Below are 20238 nucleotides of genomic sequence, written 5' to 3'. Positions count from 1 at the left end.
CATTTGAATATAAAGCCGGGCTTGGACATCAATAGAATTGCTTGTGTGATTTTGTGGGGTGTCTTCAAAGTAATTAAATTGTTTTAGGACGGAACTTGGGAAGTTCTAAGAAGTGCATTGTTCGAAGGTGACGCTTCCAACTTGTCGCGGACGCATGGCATTTTCCTCTGGGAGGGATAGTCCAGTTTGGCAACTGTGGAGAACTGAGGACGCTCCTTAATAAGCTACTGATTGGATCAGTTTACCGTTCGGAACGGTGGTTTGCACTTGTTTGGGCAGCAAAGGTCGGACCTTGGGCGTCAGACGCTTGTAAATTGATTTAGGGCTTTAGTAATCGGGCCACAGTCCGGGACTGATACTGGTTAATTGATGACAAAAAAGTTAGACTTTATCTGTCGGACGGTTAATTTAAATTTGTCGAAATTGTGTAGGTTTGCGGTATTAAGTATGTCAGGCCTGTTGTTGTAATTACTGGACGTCCTTGTAATATAATATAAGAGATTGTTATGTGGAGGAAGTCTGTAAGTTGACAGTGAGTGAAAGGACTGATGCTATTTTTAGACCCAACAACACATTTTGGTCCTTCCAGCCGAGCCCAAGACACCGCCACTCATCGAGGAGGGAGACGACACAACGAAGTCTGCTAGCGGCCAGGACGTCTGGGACGCCTGACGAAAGCCCAGGGACGCAAATTCGTTACCAGGTCGGTGACATAGCATCTGATCTCCCCTCATTGGGCATCGATTGACAGGATCCAGAGACCCTCCCTGCATTCGAAAGCAACACAAAAGCCAGTAAAAAAAGAGAGCATCTCTATAATCGTGCGAGTGTGAAAGTCTTTATCGCCGTGTTAAAGTCGTAGTCAGGGACTGCATATAGCCTAGTGTCTGGGACACGCAAAAAGGCTCGTCACCACTGTGTGTGGTGACACACCGCGGTGTCCGTGGAGGATGGATGGACAATAGGCCTAAAGTGTGCGTGAGGGTGAATGCGTGAGTGCACTAAGTAATGTGTGTAAAAGCAATTGTCTCCAACTGGCAGGAGATGGCGGTACTGCATGCCACCAACTGCCCCCAGATGGACATAAGAAACAAAAGAAAACAAAAGAAAAAAAAAAAAATAGGACCGTTTTTGATGAAAATAAGCAATAATAACATAAAGAGGGTTTTGTGCTTCTCAACGTAGAACAACTACAACCTCACTTTCTGGTTTTAAGAAAGGAGAGTCCAAATCCAGAGAGGGGGGATGTGTTGTTTAAGCAATGATGAGAATGATCAAAATGTCTCAGTGTGTCAGTTGCAGGTGAGGAAACAGACCTGGATCAATCTCCACACGTGCAGCGGTCAGACGAAAATTGTAGGTTGACATCATTAGAAACACTCAGGCCAAGTTTTTAGCTGAATTGTTTTGCAGCTTCACTTCCATGTGTTCCTCATCCTGAAAAGCAAGCTCCAAGGACAGCAACCTCTCTCTGGAGACAAGAAATCCTGTTCCAAAAGCAACAACATGGAAGGCCAAGAGAGAACACCAGTATCCTGAGCAGTGAGAGGTTCAGCAGCAGCAGTATGGGCAAACGGCATCAGCAAGGAGAGAAAACCATCATCATAACTGGATGGATGGAGATGTGTTTCCAACAACCTGTAACTTCACTGTATGTGAATGGACCTTTGAGAGAACTGTCTGAATTTGACTTCAGCATAAAATGGCAAGGAAAGAGACAGTGGGGATTGCACAGGACAAAACTGAAGAGAAGAATGGCCACTAGACTGCTGCAGAAGGCCACAGTGGAAGGAGCAGGGGAGGACACAGAGGAATGCTGTTGTTTAGTGTGGGAAATCAAATTGGGTTAGCGAACCTGGGGAATGAAAAACTGACTGCCTTGGAGCGGAGAATTGAGAAGGTGTCTGAAGCACTGCAAAGAGAGAGGTACACAAAATCACACACACAAACAGAAAATGCCTTAACCCTACTAACACATGCACACATACAATGAAGCTCATGAAGACCAGAGAGAGGAGTTTGAATGAGTGAGACTAATAGATCATTGAGTTTCTTGTTTCAGATGTGTGGGAAGGTTTTACCATTGCACACGCCTGGTTACATGGGAAGAAACTTGGCATCTAATAGGACATTAAGGTTCTGCTGTGTGGTGTGCATGCTGATGGATGAATGTTTGGGGGATTAATCTGGCTAATACATTTTCTTTTGTTGCAAAGTTGAACCTGCCACTTAGTTTTGGTTTGATTTACCCTCCTAAAATGAAGAGCATGCTTAGACATGGCTTAACTAGGCCGTCTTAATTTTTACTTTCACAGTGCACTGAGAGTTTTGTTTGGGAATCTCTCTCATTTAAGCAGGCCTGCAAGATTGGAACTGAAAGCGCTACACAACATTTTGTCGGGAAACGAACGCAAAATAAGCTTCTCCACATTACAATGGGCTCTGGAGACAGCCACTTATTTGGTACACAATTGGATAGTGACTCCCTGGTTAAAAGGATTCAGTGAGGTAATCCAGTCTAAATTCTTTTTTCTTTTTGAAATGATGTCATATTGCTGACCGTAGAAACTTAATGTGATGAGAGATTCTGCTAGCAGCAATGAAAAAATGGGGAACTGACTGGGCTGACTATATGTATGGATGTTTGTTTCTTTTGTTGCAGGAGGAGACCAGAGGGGGAAATTTGAAGGTCACATGAGTGTGTGGGCCCTGCAGATCTAACCTTTAGCTGTAATTTTTCTGGGCTACTGATTTTTGTGTGAAGAGAACTGTGTTTACTGACTATGTGCTGGTGATGCTATCACATTGTGTTGTTGGGAAATTGAGTATACAGTGTGAAACATACTGTGTTGAAACCAGTGTCACTCTTTTTACAGCAGCAGATTGGCAACTTTATGATTTACAGCACCTCTGGAATGTTGACCTAGGCCTGACCACCAGGACACTCCACTGCTAATGTTTGTTTCTCTCAAAGACTGCTTGTGGCAGATTCAGCACACATACAGACAGACAAGTGACAATGAAGCAGGATGTGCAGTGATCACAGAATAGTTTGATGTTGTGCTCATTATCTGACCACTATTGAGCTCATACAGGTAAAATGAGTGAGTGACATTGCTTAAGGAAAGTCACTGATTACAGTAGTTTGGAATAAATACAAGGGATGATCCATGATTTGGGGCAAATTATGGCAACAGTAGTGTTTTAATGATTTGGAAAGGAAAACTGCATATGACACTTGTCTCTGTGGTGCTGAATGCTTTATTAGTCTTTGATCTACAGTTGCTTGCAAATGTGAAGTTTGATTTAACTTACAGATTTTGTCTTCTAGGATACAGGCTCCAGGCGGAGCTAGGAGTTAAAGAGATTTAACATGAAAGCCATTGGCTAATGTTTTTTTCTTATGACAGGTTTACGGGCTTGGAGTAGAGCTACTCCAAGGGAGACGCCCGGGAATTTTTAAGAGAGAATGTGCAACTTTTTTTGTGCATCCCTAGCTGTGTGAAGTTGACACATGGCGAGGACAAGGTGGCAGATGGGGGTTTTCCAGGGTAGTTTTCATTTTTGAATTACAGGTGCCGTGATGTGAGTGGTATGGAAAAAGAGACTGAGATGCAGATGGGAGCTGAGACCAGGAGAGAGGCTTCAAGTGACCAGTGAGGAGCGGAGATCACTTCCAGCACAGCTGACAACTTAGAAAGGAGCTAAAGCAGAGGTCTGCGCCACTGGGCTTCCTTGACATCGTCAAGAGGAGATTTTGAACAGCAAAATCCAAACTCAAGTGAAAGACTTTCTACGTTGACGGTGAGGAAGACGACTAGGGTGTACGACTTGCTCTGCCCCAATCCTCCAGTGGCTTTGGAAGGGAAACTGAAGGATGAAGTGAGCGTGCCAAGCTCCAATCGACAGCGCAGAGGGAGATCAGCGATGGAATTATGACACTGTAGACAGCACAGACACCAGGAGCCATAATTTGTGACTGGGAATGACTGACAGCACTTTCCCGTGAATGACCACCTAATGGTGTTTCACTTTGCCATGCAAACTTTGATACTCTGAAGAAGGTTTTTCCTTTGTATCACTGTGGTTCATCATGAGAACTTCTGCAAGAGTGCTGAAATTTTGAGCCATGGGCGATGCCATGTCTCAACAGGAGGGATCATAGTAGCAGCAGTAGAAAAACATTTCATATTCACATTTTTATATTCAATACCCTTTCACAAAAGTTTTGTAGAGCATGTATAATATGTGGAGAAGATCTGTCGAGAGCAAAGTGAAGGCCCCCGGAATGACGTGGACCCAGCTGAAGAGAACGGCCCAGAACAGAGTCCGTTGGCGTGGTGTTGTTGCGGCCCTATGCTCCACCAGGAGTCTACAGGAAAACTGATTGATTGATGTATAATATGTTGCAAGCAAAAGGTACATGAGAATTACACCAACTGACAATGGGTTAACCCCATTTGAGATCATATATGGTAGACCATTCAAAGTTCCAGTATTCTGGAGTGATGAAAGAAAAGCAGAAGAAGGGAACACACTAGCAGACTGGATGATTAAAATGCTAAGAAGCAAAAAAGTCATGAGTATAAACAATCTGCCAGGTGATTCTGATTCACCTACAGGAAGAATGCCTGAAGCCAGAAAATTGGGCCCACGCTGGGAAAGTCCATACCAGACGCTGCTGACGACGCCCACAGCTATGAAGATAGCTGAGAGGCACACCTGGATACATCAAACGCACTGCAAGAAGGTAACACATTTCCAGGCCAACTCCGACTAATGGTGGAAGTCCAGCTACAAAGGGCAGGTGGCTTTTAGGGTTGTCTTGATCTCAAACCACTGAAGAAATTAACTGATCCATACAACTCATTTAGAATGGCTGGGAATGTGTTGTTTACCTTACTGGGCCTGTTGACCCTGAGTGGGCTGGCAGGAGCGCACTGGGACAAAGCTAACCACATCCAGTACCCGCACGGGTTTTCAACAAATTACTAATGGCAGTTTATGAACACAACCGCTCACATAAACAACAAGACTAATTGTTATGTTTGTGCACACATGCCGCGGTCTACACATTCTTCTGGACTGTGGCCGTATAGCATCACCAAGAGCAAAACAGTTCGTTTGCCATGCACCCAGGAGTAAAAGTACTTGGAACACTGTCAACTTCTCAACTCCCCTGAACCTGAATGGGAAGGTTGATTCACCAGTAGCTGGAATGGTGGTAAGACAGACCTGCTGGCCTGGCCCCAAGTATCTGAACCGTTGCCGGAAATTACACTGCTAAACAAACTGGAAGCAGCCCAGTTACCCATGTGTGTGAAGGGCAGTCCAGGTTGGGGATTTGCCACGGCATTTGTGCAATGTCACCTATTCCTTTTGTCCCCGCTTGAACAGAATTAAAAAATGGATTGGATTTCATTTATATAGCGCTTTTCAAATTAAGTGCCTGACGGGTCTGATGAATGCCAGTGCAAGTGATGAACCTCATCGGGCAGTAGACTGTGCATTTGACTCTTCACACCAGATGACAATGACTGAGAGAAGACAGAACGTTACCAAATGCTCAACGATCGAACCAACACCTAATGGTACGAGGATTCTGGCAGACTGATATTTCTTATGTGGACACAAAGCCTATCCATCTTTACCAGTACAGTGAGGTGGTCTGTATGCCCTCCTGAAATTATCAGACCATGTCTTCTTCATGGAGAGAATTGAACACCATCCAGGATCATGGACAAAGAGGGACCTACTGAGCACGAGCAGTGGGCTCACTGATCTGAGCGTCGTCCCCTGGGATTTCACTTCTGGGGACCCAGAGCCAAGATCATGCAAGGTTTGTTCCTGTGGATTGAGGTTGGGGAAGTTGGAACACACGTAGAAACAGGTATGTACTGGTGGGACACATAAGGATGAATAAGACCCTGGGAAAGTCCTTGGAGAAGAACAGATGGCCATCAGAGAAATGATGCATACACGACTGGAGTGTATGCAGTGTTACAAAGCCTGACAGCATTGCAGAAGTATGTGGAAGAACGCACACCAGGAGGATCCCCAGGGATGGCTTGGTTGATGTCTGGACCATGGTGGCATATGCTTTTGAAAATATTAACTCCTGTTCATGGACTGTTGGTATTGATTAGCCTATTTGTAGGATGTATTTTACCATGTATGAGATGATTGCTACTGACAATGTACTGTTGCAGCAACATGACATGAATGACCTGCCGGACGCCTGTGTATAAATGATGCATGCTCTGAAAATGTTTCGTGAAGTGGTGTATGGTTGAGAGTATATTACAGAGGAGTTCCTTGCAAAATGACAAACAGGAGGGAAATGTTAGAGAATTGTGGATCAATATGATTGTCATTATGCAAGATGATTAGATCTTTAACAAGATGATTGGATCTTTAGCAGAGTAATTAGATCTTTAGCATGAATGCTCACCTCTGTTTTCTACACAGACACACATACACATATCACTGATCACATCACATGTTTACACACACACACATCACATGTTCACTGTTGCAGACACATATGACACATGTTCACATGTGAGTGTTTTATCTGTTGCATGATTAATGAGATGTTTGTGTAAACACAGAGTTAATAAAAGGCTGCAGGGGAGGCTGGTTCTTTTGGAGTTTGTTAGGATCATTTGCAGAACTTACAACTCTGAGACCCTGACCGGGCTCCCCTTGCAGCAAATAAAAGACAAAGAGTGCTGTGGTCTTGCTTCGTACACAAGTGATTGGTCTCTGAGTCAGTCAGTGGGGTTTAAGTGTTAGACCCAACAACATATTTGTGCAACTATAAACATATCTGTGACTCCTTATCGTTCACATCAGTTTGAGGTTTTTTGGTAAATCAGAAACATTTTATTACACTGGAGTTGTGAAAAGTACGTATGCATGCAGGTTTGGTTTATTCCAAGCAGGTTGTTTGGGACATAAGACAAAATACATTTGTGGTTAGAGACACTGATATATTTGCATCATAGTGTCTAAGACATCACCGAATGAAAGCTGTTAGGATTTGGCTCCCTAAGAAGCTGTGGGTTTAGGGAAAAAAGGAATGATTTCACAAACAGATTAAAGTGTCAATAAAACCAGTGTTAGGAGCTCTGTGCTCTGGAGCCTGGTGCTGAGACTAAGCAGTCTGCTAAAGCACAGGCGCCATCATTCAGAAACAGCTCTGAGTCCCTCTGTGACAACCACCCAGGACCACTAACATGTAGGTGTGGAACAGGAGGAGGGTGAGGACAGGTGGAAGAAACCAAACTGTCATCAAAGAGTTCATGTTACTAACAGCTCACCTCTCTGCAGGAGACACAGGCTGGGATTTAGAATACATGATGTGACCATTAGATGCGTCACTCTGTAAGGACATACAGCTGCGTCCAGGTTCAGGTCCAGCAGGTCTCCCTTTGATCCTGTCAGAGAAGAAAAATGTTTTTTTTTTGTTGTTGTTGTTGTTTTCATTTGCAGCCACAGAAGCTGATGAAGACTTAGAATACCTTCATCATCCCAAAGAGAAACAGGTTTGCTGAACATGAGCAGAAGGAAACTTCAAAATACTGTTTTACAGTGTAAGAACAGAGCGCCACCCAGAGGTAAACACAGTCATTTACACTGTGCAGGACTATTGATGGTCCCACTGTGACCAGAAGGAGTTTAAATGTTGGACATCTTTTATAGAATAAAGGAATTCCACACTCGGCTTCTTCCTTTGAGATGCAGTTTAGAGATCAGGAAACAACATCAAACAGTTCATTTAAATCAGATAAACTGAGATCAAAGAGTTCATGTTACTAACAGCTCACCTCTCTGCAGCAGACACAGGCTGGACTTTAAAATTAAGGGGGAACTCTTTAGATGCGTCACTCTGTAAGGACACAGAGCTGGGTGGAGGTCCAGGTGGGTTCCTGTGAATAATGATGGAGCAGTGATGTGAGTGCTGAGCTGTGACATGGAGAAGAGTCATGGACAGTTAGAGATGGTCATCTCACCTCTGAGCTTTGGTCTGGCTCTCATGTTCCCCACACAGAGTGCTTTTAGAGGGAGGGACTCCCTCCTCTCTGTCCTCACACTGATCCATGCTGCTCAATTCAGCTCACACACACTTTCTACCTTCACCTGCAGAGGAAACACAAATCATTCATGTGCACATCAACTGAAATCCTCCTTTCCATCATGTGTGCTGTCCAAATATCAGCTGCTTCTTTCGTGCTTCATCTCAGTGTCAGCTGAATGCAGTCAGACAGCAGTGTGAGGCAGAGGAAGCTGCCATCAGCTGCTCTACTTCTACTATCAGTTCACTAGATGGAGCCGTGATATGGGTAGAACTTTGTGAATTTGAATAAGTTAAATTTGAATCTGAATTGTAACTTTAATAAATGCATTTTAAAACTGAATTTGAATTAGCCTAATTTAAAATTCAATGTATTGATTTGAAAACGATCGTCACTAGATTAAAATTGAATTTTGTATTTTGAAAATGAATTCATTTGCTTTGAAACTGTATTTTATCCTTTAAAAATTTAGTTATTGAATAATTTCAGTTTCACTTCTCACCATTAAGTTTCAGTTCCAAATTTCAGTTTTTTGGGACTTTCATCCAGTTCCGGTTCAAGAGTAATCGAGCGCAGATTAATAGAACTACGTTTTACTAGCGGACTGAAAGTGTTACTGACGGGAATCTACATCGTCTTGAGCTGGAGCTGAATTAAGACTTCAGAAGTCATTCGTTATGTCGAATGACCAGTGGATAAACTCTAAGGTTGGTATTAAATGTATTACATGTATAAGAACAAGCGTCATGTTAACAAATGATAGCCGTACAGTAACTTTTATGCTTTTTGTAACTGTTAGTTAAAAACGCTAATTTAGCGTAGTTTGCCCTGGATTTAGCTTTGACAAACAAATATTGATCGACTGTTTCTAGTAGAATTCCAAAGTTGTCATCTTGGACCCTGTCAGAGCCCTGTATGCTTGCAGAGACCCCTACAGTAGGGAAACATGCAAAACAGTGTCCAAACCTTTGTATTTTCGCTTTATTTATGTCTTACACAGCATCCCAACTCTTTAGCAAACTTAATAACTTTAGCTAAAGTGAATAGTTAGTCTAATTCATTAGTGCAGCATTACTGGATCACCTCTGTTTGAAGTGATATAATATGATATACAACTATCACTGAAACAGCAAACTTTGTAAATAAACAAACAACACTTCTCATTCTCTAAACGTTTGGCCACAGCTGTAGATTACACTATCAGTGCTTGTTCACTCTTGACAAGAATTACATTTCTAAATTCTCTTTGTGCATTTACAGGTAAACAATATCTAATATTTTATCTAAATGACTGCTATGTCTTTGAAAAGGTGAAGAGCCTGAGGCCGGTGACAGTCCAGTTCTACTCTAAGTACATCCTTATGGTGGCTCACAGGACAAGGCCACATTGCTGTCCTGCCAGAAGAGAAGCGAAACACACTAGCGTTTTCAATCGTTTTCAAACAGTTGGGCGTCCACACTGAAATGGCTGAAAACGCTTATGTTCCTGTACTGCACATGCGTGAAATGTAAGACTATTCAACCAGCGTCTTTTATGTCTGCCGTTTATTTACTTTCTGGCTCTTTGAAACGTTGCGGCAAAATGTCAAGGAAAAGCAAAAGTACAAAGTTGCAAAAGCGAGTATGAATTGAAGAGGTTGAAGAAAAGCTATCTGGAGCATGTACAAACATATTAATCTTTAATACAGCTGGCAAAATTGAGAACAAACAAAACAACTGCGGTACAATGCCGTCCATAAATTTAGTTGAATTGCTCACATGACTGCATCATATGACTAAATTAAGTCATCGTTCTCGAAAGTCTCAGTTTTCGCTGTCCACACTGAGACGCGCAAGCACCGTTTTCAAATGTATCCGTTTTCAAGAGCGTTTTCAAAAAGCTTGACCAAAAATGCCATCTCAGTGTGGATGGGAGGCCAAAACAGAGAAAAAATGAAGAATGAAGACTCTAGTGTAGCCAGAGTCTTCGTGCAGTTCAACCACCCTTGTCATATTCCGTATGACAGGGGTCTCAAACTCCAGTCCTCGAGGGCCGGTGTCATGCAACTTTTCCATGTGTCCCTGGTGCAACACACCTTAGTAGGTCAATAGCAGGAGTATAGAACTTGACTGCATGCTGAGGTGGCAACCCCTAACCCTACTCAACTAAATTTAAGTAAATGTATGTATTTGGAAAAATGTACTTCTAAAAAATACTTTTATTGCACCATGTTCATGCACTCATAAGCTGTTGTAACATGAATCAAATGGCTGAATTGCCAACTCAGCATGCAGTCACCTGGCCAGCTCACCTTCAACATCTCACAGCTGAAAGAATTCTGTGTTGAAGAGTGGACCAAACTTTCTTCTGATCGATGTCAGGGACTGGTAAAAGGCTACAAGGTAGGGGTGCTCAATTAATCGAATTTTAATCGTGATTACAATCTGGGCTTTCAACGATCATTAAAAATGACTGAGCCGATTATTAGCTCCTCCTCTCGCGCTGCTCCGTGTGGCAAATCGAGCGCACCTCTCTGCGTTTCGAACACGCGTCACAACAATTAAGAGGACCCGAGGGAAGCTCGGAAAGCTAAGCAGAAGTTATTTGGAGAGGATAATGGCTGCTGAAGAAAGAATGCCGTTGGTTGAAAAGAGAGGTAAAACGATTTCAGTGGTGTGGAAACATTATGGGTTCGCGGAGTCAGACGTGGATCAAGTAGACATAGTGTGGAAACTTTGCTACGGTGTCGTAGCTGCACCACAGAGCAACACTACAAATTTATTCAATCATTTGAAGACCGCTCACAAAGTGACATACGATCAAACAATGAAGGAACATAGAGAAAAAACTCTTGACAACACCTGCTTCATCCTCACAGACCTCCATTCACGCTACCCTGGACAACGCGACTAAATATCCCACCAGCTCCCAGAGACACAAGGAGATAACAAACGCGGTAACGTTTTCCTCGCCAAAGACCACTGCTCAATTAACACAGTGAACAACCAGTATTATGCAATATTTTGAAGTTCACTAAACATAGATGTTTACATTTTTCATTTATTTTTTATATTGCAAACATTTGCACTGTTATCAGTATTTGCACACTATTTTATATTATTTTTTGACATCTTTAAAGCCATTATTCAATACATTGTTATTGTTAAATAAATATCGTCAAATAATCGAGATCTCAATTTCAGTGAAAATAATCGTGATTATCATTTTTGCCATAATCGAGCAGCCCTACTACAAGGCGTCTCACTGCAGTTATATCAGCCAAAGGGGGCAACACTATTTGTTAGGGGGTAGAGTATCCTAACCTTTTCTTCCATTAAAATACACATTTTTGTTCATATCTTATTTGTTTGTATGTGTAAGAAAATGTTAATTTTTGTTGTTTAGTTGCAATGAAGTCTCTTTCTTTTCCAGACATGATTGAACATTCATATGTGAACAGTTCATAATAAAGAGCTGATTATTTAATGGGGTGTCCTAATTTTCTCAATGGACTACAAGTACTATTATTATTATTATTATTATTATTATTATTGTTATATTAGTATTATTGCACAACCCATTATATTATGTTCATTGACCTCACAGCACTCTACCAGCTGCTCTTAGACATTGTTGAATGTGGGCTCAAAGACAGAGGTAATAGAGTCTTTTTAGTTGCGGCTCCCTATCTTTGATCTGTCCCTTATCATAAGACCCGCCCAATCTGTCAATAATTTTAAGAGAAGACAGACTCTTCACGGACCTCCTTAATCCCACTGGCACATCCTTTGTGGAGGAAGAAGTGTCTGGGAACTATTATCCCAGATTCTTTTATTCTTCTAACTGGACAGAGAAGACAGACTCAGGGGTGGTCAGAGCTTTTCCAAAATCATCTTTATTTACATTTCCGGAAAAGAAGAGCTGCTAACGTGCTAGGCATTTGCAGGTCTGAAGCATTACAGGCCTTGTGTGTATAATATAGTCTGCTTCCCAGTCCCCTCACAAACTCACAACCGTCACTTCTTTATTTTAATTCTACATGTCTGTCACATAGTTGCAAAAACCCCTGCACCCTAGCTCCTCATGTCTAGTTTTATGACCCAAATGTCATTTCCTGTTGTTCTCTTCTACCGACACAAGCGTAGGCAATGTTCTTTCTGCTGTTTTGCACTAAATGTCCCTAGTTGCATAATTCCTGTTTTTAAGCCTCCACTAATGCTGGGCTTACACTGTGCGATTTTTGGCCCATTTTGAGCCGATTTTTCAGTCGTGCGACCATTTTGGTGATCGGGCCGAGTTTCACCTTCATCGTGTGTCGTGCATCGTGTAGTATACGTGGGGTAACAAGAAGCGATTAACACCTCACGACCAGCTCCCGATCATCAATCGCTTGGTCGTGAGGTTGTCACCGCAACTTCTCACACTGCGCACGAGCAAACACATAAATGTCGATGAAAAAGACGGAGCAGCGTGTGATCTGGACACAAGCAATGGAGGCACAACTTGTAGAACTTTGGAAAGCTCATTCATTTCCATGTGGCCTCACAAAATTATCACGACCACAACAACCGTGAAAATAGTTGGATTTACATTGCTGCTCAATCACAGCTGCCTGATCAATGTTTTTCATTAGCAATTTAGCAAAGTTGATGGTGGTGGTGTGTGTCTGTGTGAGTGAAAGACAGAGAGGGAGAGCGAGCGACAGATTTTCTGTTATAAGCTTCATGTTATGGACTCACAGTGTGAGCACTCAGGTCGCATCAGAGCATCAGGCCGTATAGTGTGAGACCCTGCATCGTGACCTATGAACTTCTAACCCCTGCGAGTCAATCGTGCAGTTTGAGCAGAAGCTGAATAACGCGACTGAAAAAAATCGCACAGTGTCTGCCCAGCTTAACTTAAGACTCTGTTGCCAAGGCAACATGTCAACCTCTGACCTAGTTCTATTTCAAATTTGAAACCTGTTTTATCCTCCATCTTTGTTTCAGTGTGAACAGACAGCAGAGGTGTTATACTTTATATTATAGTTTAATTAGGTTTAGTTTGTGTTTCTCTTTCACTTGGTGTTTTTACATCAGTTTACATTGTGATTTTGCTTCTTTAAGTTTAGGTTTGAGTTTTTATTTATTATGTATTCAGGGTCTGTGTCAGAGACTAGACTGATTTAGATTAATGCAGATATTAAAAACTGAACTATTTGACTGTAGTCACTCACAGAGATATCCAACACCCAAATAAATATGTCTATCTAAGAATAATGAGGCAAGGTTTTTTTTTCTTTCTTTTTTTTAGCCAAACTAATAACACTAACAGGACATGTCCTATAAAATTAATTTTCCAAAGTAACTTAATTGATCATTAACAATTTAGTTTTAATTTTTGTGTTTAGTTTTTATTTCAATTTGAACTTTTACAGATTTAGTTTTAGTTCTGAGTCTAGTTTTAGTGAACTACTTTTGTGTGTTTTGTAACACTACTTCCTGTTGGAGCGGAGCCAACAGTTTGTGGCGCAGTATTTTAAGACCGACATGTTGAATCTGTATCTAACACACATCTATACCAAATATTCATTTATAAAGTCCGCTCTCCCTCTCCTGGTGTCCCTGTGAATAAAAAGATCCGGAGCATTCAGTGTGTTTGGTCTGATACCCGAGTCTGATCACAAACACACACAGAAAATGGCGGACACACTCAACCTCGTCAGTAAACATTACACACTGACTTTAACGAAGAATGTCTAGTTAATGAAGAAATCAAACATGAGCTGAACAAACAGTCATGTTCCTAAAGACAAACTGTTAAAGGAGGAAACAAAGCAAACTTACAGTTTCTTCACACCAACAACAAGCTCCACTCCACGAAGTTCAGGAAAGTGAAAGTAAACTTTGAGCAGGAAGGAAACACTCAAAGAGGCGTTTGAGGACACTCAGAAGCATCGAAGAAGTTTGTGATGCATTCAGGTAAAAGTCGGAAATTCACAAATCAACCAAGTCCTTGGTTGAACATTTATTTCTGCTGGTTTTCCTGTTTAAAACACAAACATGTGTCATCATTTTGTTGTTGTTCTTCCTGCAGTGTTTGAATTGCATTTGAATATTTCAGCACTGAACTGATGTTTCTTCAAAGCTCATTTCAACCTGTTGAAGTCATGAATGAAAGTGCAGACTGAGAGTGGATCACATGATGTTTAAGGTGTGTCATGTGACATGTTCAGTATTGTCACACTTGTCTATATTGTCCCTGATATCATAACTGCTCAAACACTGATGATTATATTTGAAGAATTATTACTGATGGCAGCAAAGTTTGAATGGAGCTCTCTGTCTGTGCTGATTTGTCGCCCTCTGGAGGTCAAAACACAAACTGCATGATGTCACTGTAACCACCACAGTGACAGGAAGTGTTTTTAAATGACTGAAACACTGAAATGATGCTAACGGTTGTCGTTAGGCTCACTGACAGCAGTGCTGACACTGGCTCAGGTCAGACATCTTCACCCTGAGGCCGCCCTTAGACCCACAGGGGCTCTGATCTGACCTGGCTTCATCAGCAGCTCATTTCAGAGCTCTGCTTTGAATCTGTGTGTCCTTCTTAAACTTAGTGTGAATGTTTCATTATGTAGAACTACTTAGAACAAAGTCTTTGGGAACATTTGGAGAACACGTTTAGAAAAGTAACATCCTGGTAGAACCTTTTCTTAAAGCAAAGCAGAGCTGCAACATGACTGTGAGGATTCACAATAATAAAGTCACAATACTTTATTATTATGAAGACTAAAGTGCACCTTAATGCTGCCAATGAATACACATGTTCTTTGTGAAAGCATGAGCACAGCTGACATGCACCACACTGACCCCACTCGCCCCATTTCTTCATCCACTTCTTGCTCTTGTGCTTGAAATGAGACGCAGACGCAGCAAAAGTCAGAGGCTCTAAAATCCACAAAAAGGGGGCTTGTTAGATCAGGATATTGGATGTGATCCATAGAAAACATGGATAATACACCACTTTATTTGAAGACAAAATGAGGACGAGAGTAAAACAATGGTGGTCCAGAAGAGGTCGGTCAAACAATTGATTTTAATGAATACACGCAGCGTGGGGAGGTTCAAACTGCAAAACATCAGTTGTAAATCTCCGTCCAAAAATACACTTCAGATTGCTTTTATAACATCAGGGTATTATAACGCCCCCTCTTGCGTTTACAAGCACATACTTTGCATCTTAAGAACATTGTTTGCCTCCTCTACAGATAATGATCAATTCTAAGAGATAAATGCAGACACAGAAGTTCCCCTTTCTGGCATCCTCTTTCCAAATATAGTGATGATCTCAGGCCTTTGAGGTCCCCATGGACTTGTCGTCCCTCTGTCACCTGTTACTAGGCAAACTCAAATGCAACAAGAAGCTGAATACATTCAGGCCTTTGCTCAGCTACTATTTTACTGTAACAATATACTCAGCATATAAGCTTTTAAGATTATAGATTTAACTCAACGATTTAAAGTGGTTGTAACTGCACCTGTAATAAACATGTTAATATTTGATTATTATAACACACTGCCTCAATTTTTTCACTTATTTCAAGCTAAAATATCTTGTATTAAGTAAAAAAATCTGCCAATGAAACAAGTGAAAATTGTCTAGTTTTTTTCTAGTTTTAAGATTTACTGTCTTGAAACAAGTTCCTTTAGCTTACTGAAATGCTGATTCTGTCTTATTTTAAGTGTATGTAGTCCATGGCAACAACAACAAACAGCCTCACATATGTTAACAGAGGCTGTTAGAAGCACAGAGTCTTTACAGTCGTTCTCCTGTTTGTACACAGATCTCTGCACTGGTGGTGGTCAGAGGGCCCGGTGGCGCCAGTGTCCGGCAGCCTCGCCTCTGTCAGTGCGCCCCAGGGTGGCTGTGGCTACAACGTAGCTTACCATCACTATTGTGTGAATGTGTGTATAACTGGATGTGTAAAGCGCTTTGGGGTCCTTAGGAACTAGTAAAGCGCTATGTAAATACAGGCCTTTTACCATTTACACATCCAGTCATCCACCCATTCACACACTGGTGATGGCAGCTACATTGTAGCCACAGCCACCCTGGGGCGCACTGATAGAGTAGGCAACGGGTGAAGTGTCTTGCCCAAGGACACAACGACCGAGACTGTCCAAGCCAGGGCTCGAACCGGCAACCTTCCGATTACAAGGCAAACTCCCAACTCTTGAGCCACGACCGCCCCGTCAGGGTAGAGAGTACGCAGAGAGTGCTTGCTAGTGCTGTCCTTAGACAGTAAAAGTGACAAAACTATTGTCGAAACAACGCCACGTATATATTGTTTATCATGACTCTGGTTTTACGTGGCCTATCAACGCAATAAAAAACTGGTATATATCAACTTGTTGCTTTGTCATCTTGAAGTGGTCATGTGATTGATTTACCACGACTACTTTATTCTTCCTCAGTCAAACAGCAGCACTCATGTGATTGTTTTGCCCCCTGAGCTCCAGGTGTTGTGCCAAAAAGTGATTGTCTGCCACAAAGTGATCGCCGTCCACGGGAGTGCATGCAGCTGCTTAAAGCCGTAGCGCCCAGATTACTTACAGCTATTTCCGTGCAGCTGATAGTAACGTGACTGCACCGAATCCAATTCAAAATTTTGATTTCCATCACACTTCCACTGGATGCCCAGCTGCTCTCCTGTTATGTGATTATCATCAACACAGAACTGGAGGATAAGACCGTGGTTCAGGGGGTTGGGAAGCTCATCTTGTAACCAAAAGGTTGCCGGTACAATCCCCAGCTCTGTCTGTCCTGGTCGTTGTGTCCTTGGAACACAAGACACTTCACCTACTGCCTACTGGTGTTGGCCAGTGGGGTCGATGGTGCTCAGTCTGTCCCAGGGCAGCTGTGGCTACAACTGTAGCTTGCCTCCACCAGTGTGTGAATGTGAGAGTGAATGAATAGTGGAATTGTAAAGGGTCTTTGATGGTCTCGAAAAGCACTATATATCCATTATTATTATTAAGAGCATCTTTAGGCCTGACTGTGCTCATCCTTGCTCCAACCTCTCCTTACCAAAAATAACAACTACATCAATATTAGCTCAATAACAATTTCTGCAATTCAATGGTGGACATTCACTTTTAAAACTTGTGTAAAACGATAAAACCTAAAAGTCTGAGTATTATTCTTTGTGCAAACAGCTCTTGGAGGTTACCCCGGACTTAATAATTAAATAATAATAATAATATAAAAAACCTTTCCTTTGAGCAGCTGTTCAGGCTACTAAACTCATCCCAGAAATAACAAGTGACAGCATTAATAGTGGAGCTAACTTTAACAGGTGAAACTGATTTGACCTATAAGGCTACTGCGCTTACTTCTAATCAGGGTTAGTACGGAAGACATCTAGATGAGGTAGTTAGTAGTAGGTAGTTAGTACCGGGCGAGTCCCCTCGCCCACATCAGCAACAGAACCCTACATTAACTACTAACTTCTGAAAGTAATTTAGAGTCCAATTTAGAGTCCAATTATCCACTCAAATGTAAATAAAAGTTCATTTGACTGGCTGTATAAAGGTTACCTGTTTATACAATAATATAAGTCACATTTCAAATGATCATCTGTGGAAAAGTTTGAATCCTGACCTGAGAGTTTCCACTGCACAGTGTGAACTCTTTAGTCCAGCAGACAGAAGCTTCACTCCTGAATCCTGCAGATCAGAGTTACTCAGGTCCAGCTCTCTCAGACTGGAGGACTGGGAGCTGAGGACTGAGGACAGAGCTTCACAGCTTCTCTCTGACAGGTTACAGCCACTCAGTCTGAAAAATAATAGACAATCTATAAAACAAATACTCATGTAGAGTTTGTTAATACATTTCACAACATTAAATGTTGACTTTCTATTTTTAAAGGAAACATTAACATATTAAGAAACAACATCATATGTATGAACTTTAATTAATAATTCTAACAACAAACTGTTTTCTGATCTGACCTCAGAGTATTTAGTTTACATTTTAAACTTTGTAGTCCAGCAGAGAGAAGCTTCACTCCTGAATCCTGCAGCTTTCTGATACTCAGGTCCAGCTCTGTCAGACTAGAGGACTGTGAGCTGAGAACTGAGGACAGAGCTTCACAGTTTTCCTCTGAGAGTTCACAGATGTTAAGTCTGAAGATAAAAACATGAATAAAGATTTTTGTTAAAGTGTAATCAGGGTGCAATAGCTTATTGTCTTGTGCTGAGCAGGTTAGTATAAGTTCACTTTAACTTAGAAATGAATAAAAATGCTATGAAACAAGGATAACTGGATAAAGTTTACCTTTACTGGTTAAATTGTTGATTATTTTTGTCAGTTGATATGAACAAAAATAAACATCAAACATATAAACAAACAGAACTAAACAGAATACAAATTGATCAGACCTCAGAATATTCAGTTTGGCGTGTGGACTCTCCACTGCAGCAGACAGAAGCTTTACTGCTGAAGCCTTCAGGCTGTTGGTACTCAGGTCCAGCTCTCTCAGACTACAGGACTGGGAGCTGACCACTGACAATAAAATTTCACAGCCTTCCTCTGAGACGTTACAGCTGCTCAGTCTGAGAGAGAAAGGAAAAAACAGAACAAAACAAAAAACAATATATGTGATCAAACGAAATTTGTTTATATGTTAAACCTTTTTTTTTTAAACCTATGAGACTATGAGTGCTACCAGTTCAGTGACCACTATTGGTATCTTGATGGTACCTTGCTCAGGGGTACCTCAGGGTAGCTGTTCGGTGGATTCGACCCCCGACCTTATGATCATGGGGCGACCACTCTACCTACTGAGCTAATAATTCTGTGTACACTATCATACAATATTAACTAAAACAATTATTTTAGAAAATTTTACTAATTCAGTAATTATTATGCTCATTACCTGTGTACTGTGAGGAACACTGGATTTTAAACACTAGCTGTATAAAACTCTTCCTGTTAAAGGTGTGTATAAAGGAGATGAGCTGAAACAGACTTCATGGAGAATCTTTGCTGTCAGGATATATCTAAGGCAAGGGGAGATCCATCCAGTCTTTTCCACTTAGCACACAGATGTACAGACAACCACTCTCACTCACACCTGCATGAAGTTTAGATCACCAGGTAATCTAACTGCATGTCTGTGGACAGTGGGAGGAAACTGTAGAGGGCCCAGAGAGAACCCACTGTAATTCTGTGGGAATACTGGTTATGGCAGCCTTACAGTTAGATATGAATACGCTCAAGAAACAGGACCTGAGTGGCTATTTCAATGATGAAGCCTGAGTTTTTCCCTCCATACTGGATGAAAACAGGACAGTCACAGCAGAGATTTATAATAAAAAAGGGAGAGTGTGCACTGAAAGTGAGATAAAAAACAAACTGCTGGAGTTGGAGACATGAACAAGCTGAGGATAATAAATCTGTCAGAGGGGCTGAAGGATCAGAGCTCATGTTCTTATTGGCTGGGTCTGGATTGTCCTTTGATTAAAGTTACAGACAAAAATGTGTCAGAAATGCTGACATGTCTTGCAGGACTGAAAAAATATTTACTGAGTGACTGATGATCATTTAATTCACTATTTTTATGTTTTTTACTTGTTCTTTGAACTCACCATTTCTGATTTATTTCCCATGGTTTTAAGAGTTTTATCGATTATAAGATTTTAAGCGAGGAGTTCATGTTTACTTACAGAGCTTTGTTGGAGGCTTTGACCACTGGCAGCATTCACAGAAGAGCCTCCTCTGAAGCAGAGTATTTCTTGAAGTCAAACTCATCCATATCTTCTTCTGATGACAGTAACATGAAGGTCAGAGCTGACCACTGAGCAGGAGACAGTTTACTTGTGGAGAGACTTCCTGAACTCCTGTGCTGTTGGATCTCCTCCACTAGAGAACGATCATTCAGTTCAATCAGACAGTGGAACAGATTGATGCTTTTCTCTGCAGACAGATTCTCACTGAGCTTCTCCTTGATGTACTGGACTGCTTCCTGATTGGTCTGTGAGCTACTTCCTGTCTCTGTCAACAGGCCTCGTAGAAGAAGTCTGATTGGTCTGCAGTGAAAGACCCAGGAAGAAGCGGAGGAACAAGTCCAGGTGTCCATTTGGACTCTGTAAGGCCTTTTTCACAGCACTCTGGTGGAGAGATTTTAAACTCTTT

General features: G+C 41.6%; 2 protein-coding genes across 2 annotated transcripts in view; both read right to left on the bottom strand.

The window, feature by feature from the left end:
* The window catches only part of LOC102077581 (NLR family CARD domain-containing protein 3-like), a 28281-nt gene extending 20219 nt beyond the window's left edge, over positions 1-8062 (bottom strand). Inside the window, exons 1-3 of the mRNA XM_019357274.2 lie at positions 8016-8062; positions 7830-7931; positions 7323-7439 (exon numbers count right to left, since the gene is read on the bottom strand). Coding sequence (XP_019212819.2) covers positions 7323-7396 — 74 coding nt within the window. The 5' untranslated portion in view covers positions 7397-7439; positions 7830-7931; positions 8016-8062. The remainder of the gene's footprint in view (positions 1-7322; positions 7440-7829; positions 7932-8015) is intronic.
* Positions 8063-16648: 8586 nt separating this feature from the next.
* LOC112845973 (NACHT, LRR and PYD domains-containing protein 12-like) lies at positions 16649-19839 on the bottom strand. The gene is made up of 4 exons (XM_025905135.1): positions 19770-19839; positions 18483-18656; positions 18082-18227; positions 16649-16752 (listed from the first exon to the last, which is right to left on the bottom strand). The coding sequence occupies exons 1-4, from the start codon at positions 19802-19804 to the stop codon at positions 16649-16651; spliced, it is 459 nt and encodes a 152-aa protein (XP_025760920.1). The 5' UTR covers positions 19805-19839.
* Positions 19840-20238: the final 399 nt, after the last annotated feature.

This window comes from Oreochromis niloticus, unplaced genomic scaffold, assembly GCF_001858045.2.
Source record: "Oreochromis niloticus isolate F11D_XX unplaced genomic scaffold, O_niloticus_UMD_NMBU tig00008834_pilon, whole genome shotgun sequence".
Lineage (NCBI taxonomy): Eukaryota > Metazoa > Chordata > Actinopteri > Cichliformes > Cichlidae > Oreochromis > Oreochromis niloticus.
Note: the sequence above shows the minus strand (reverse complement) of the source record. Positions and strands in the feature narration are given on the sequence as shown.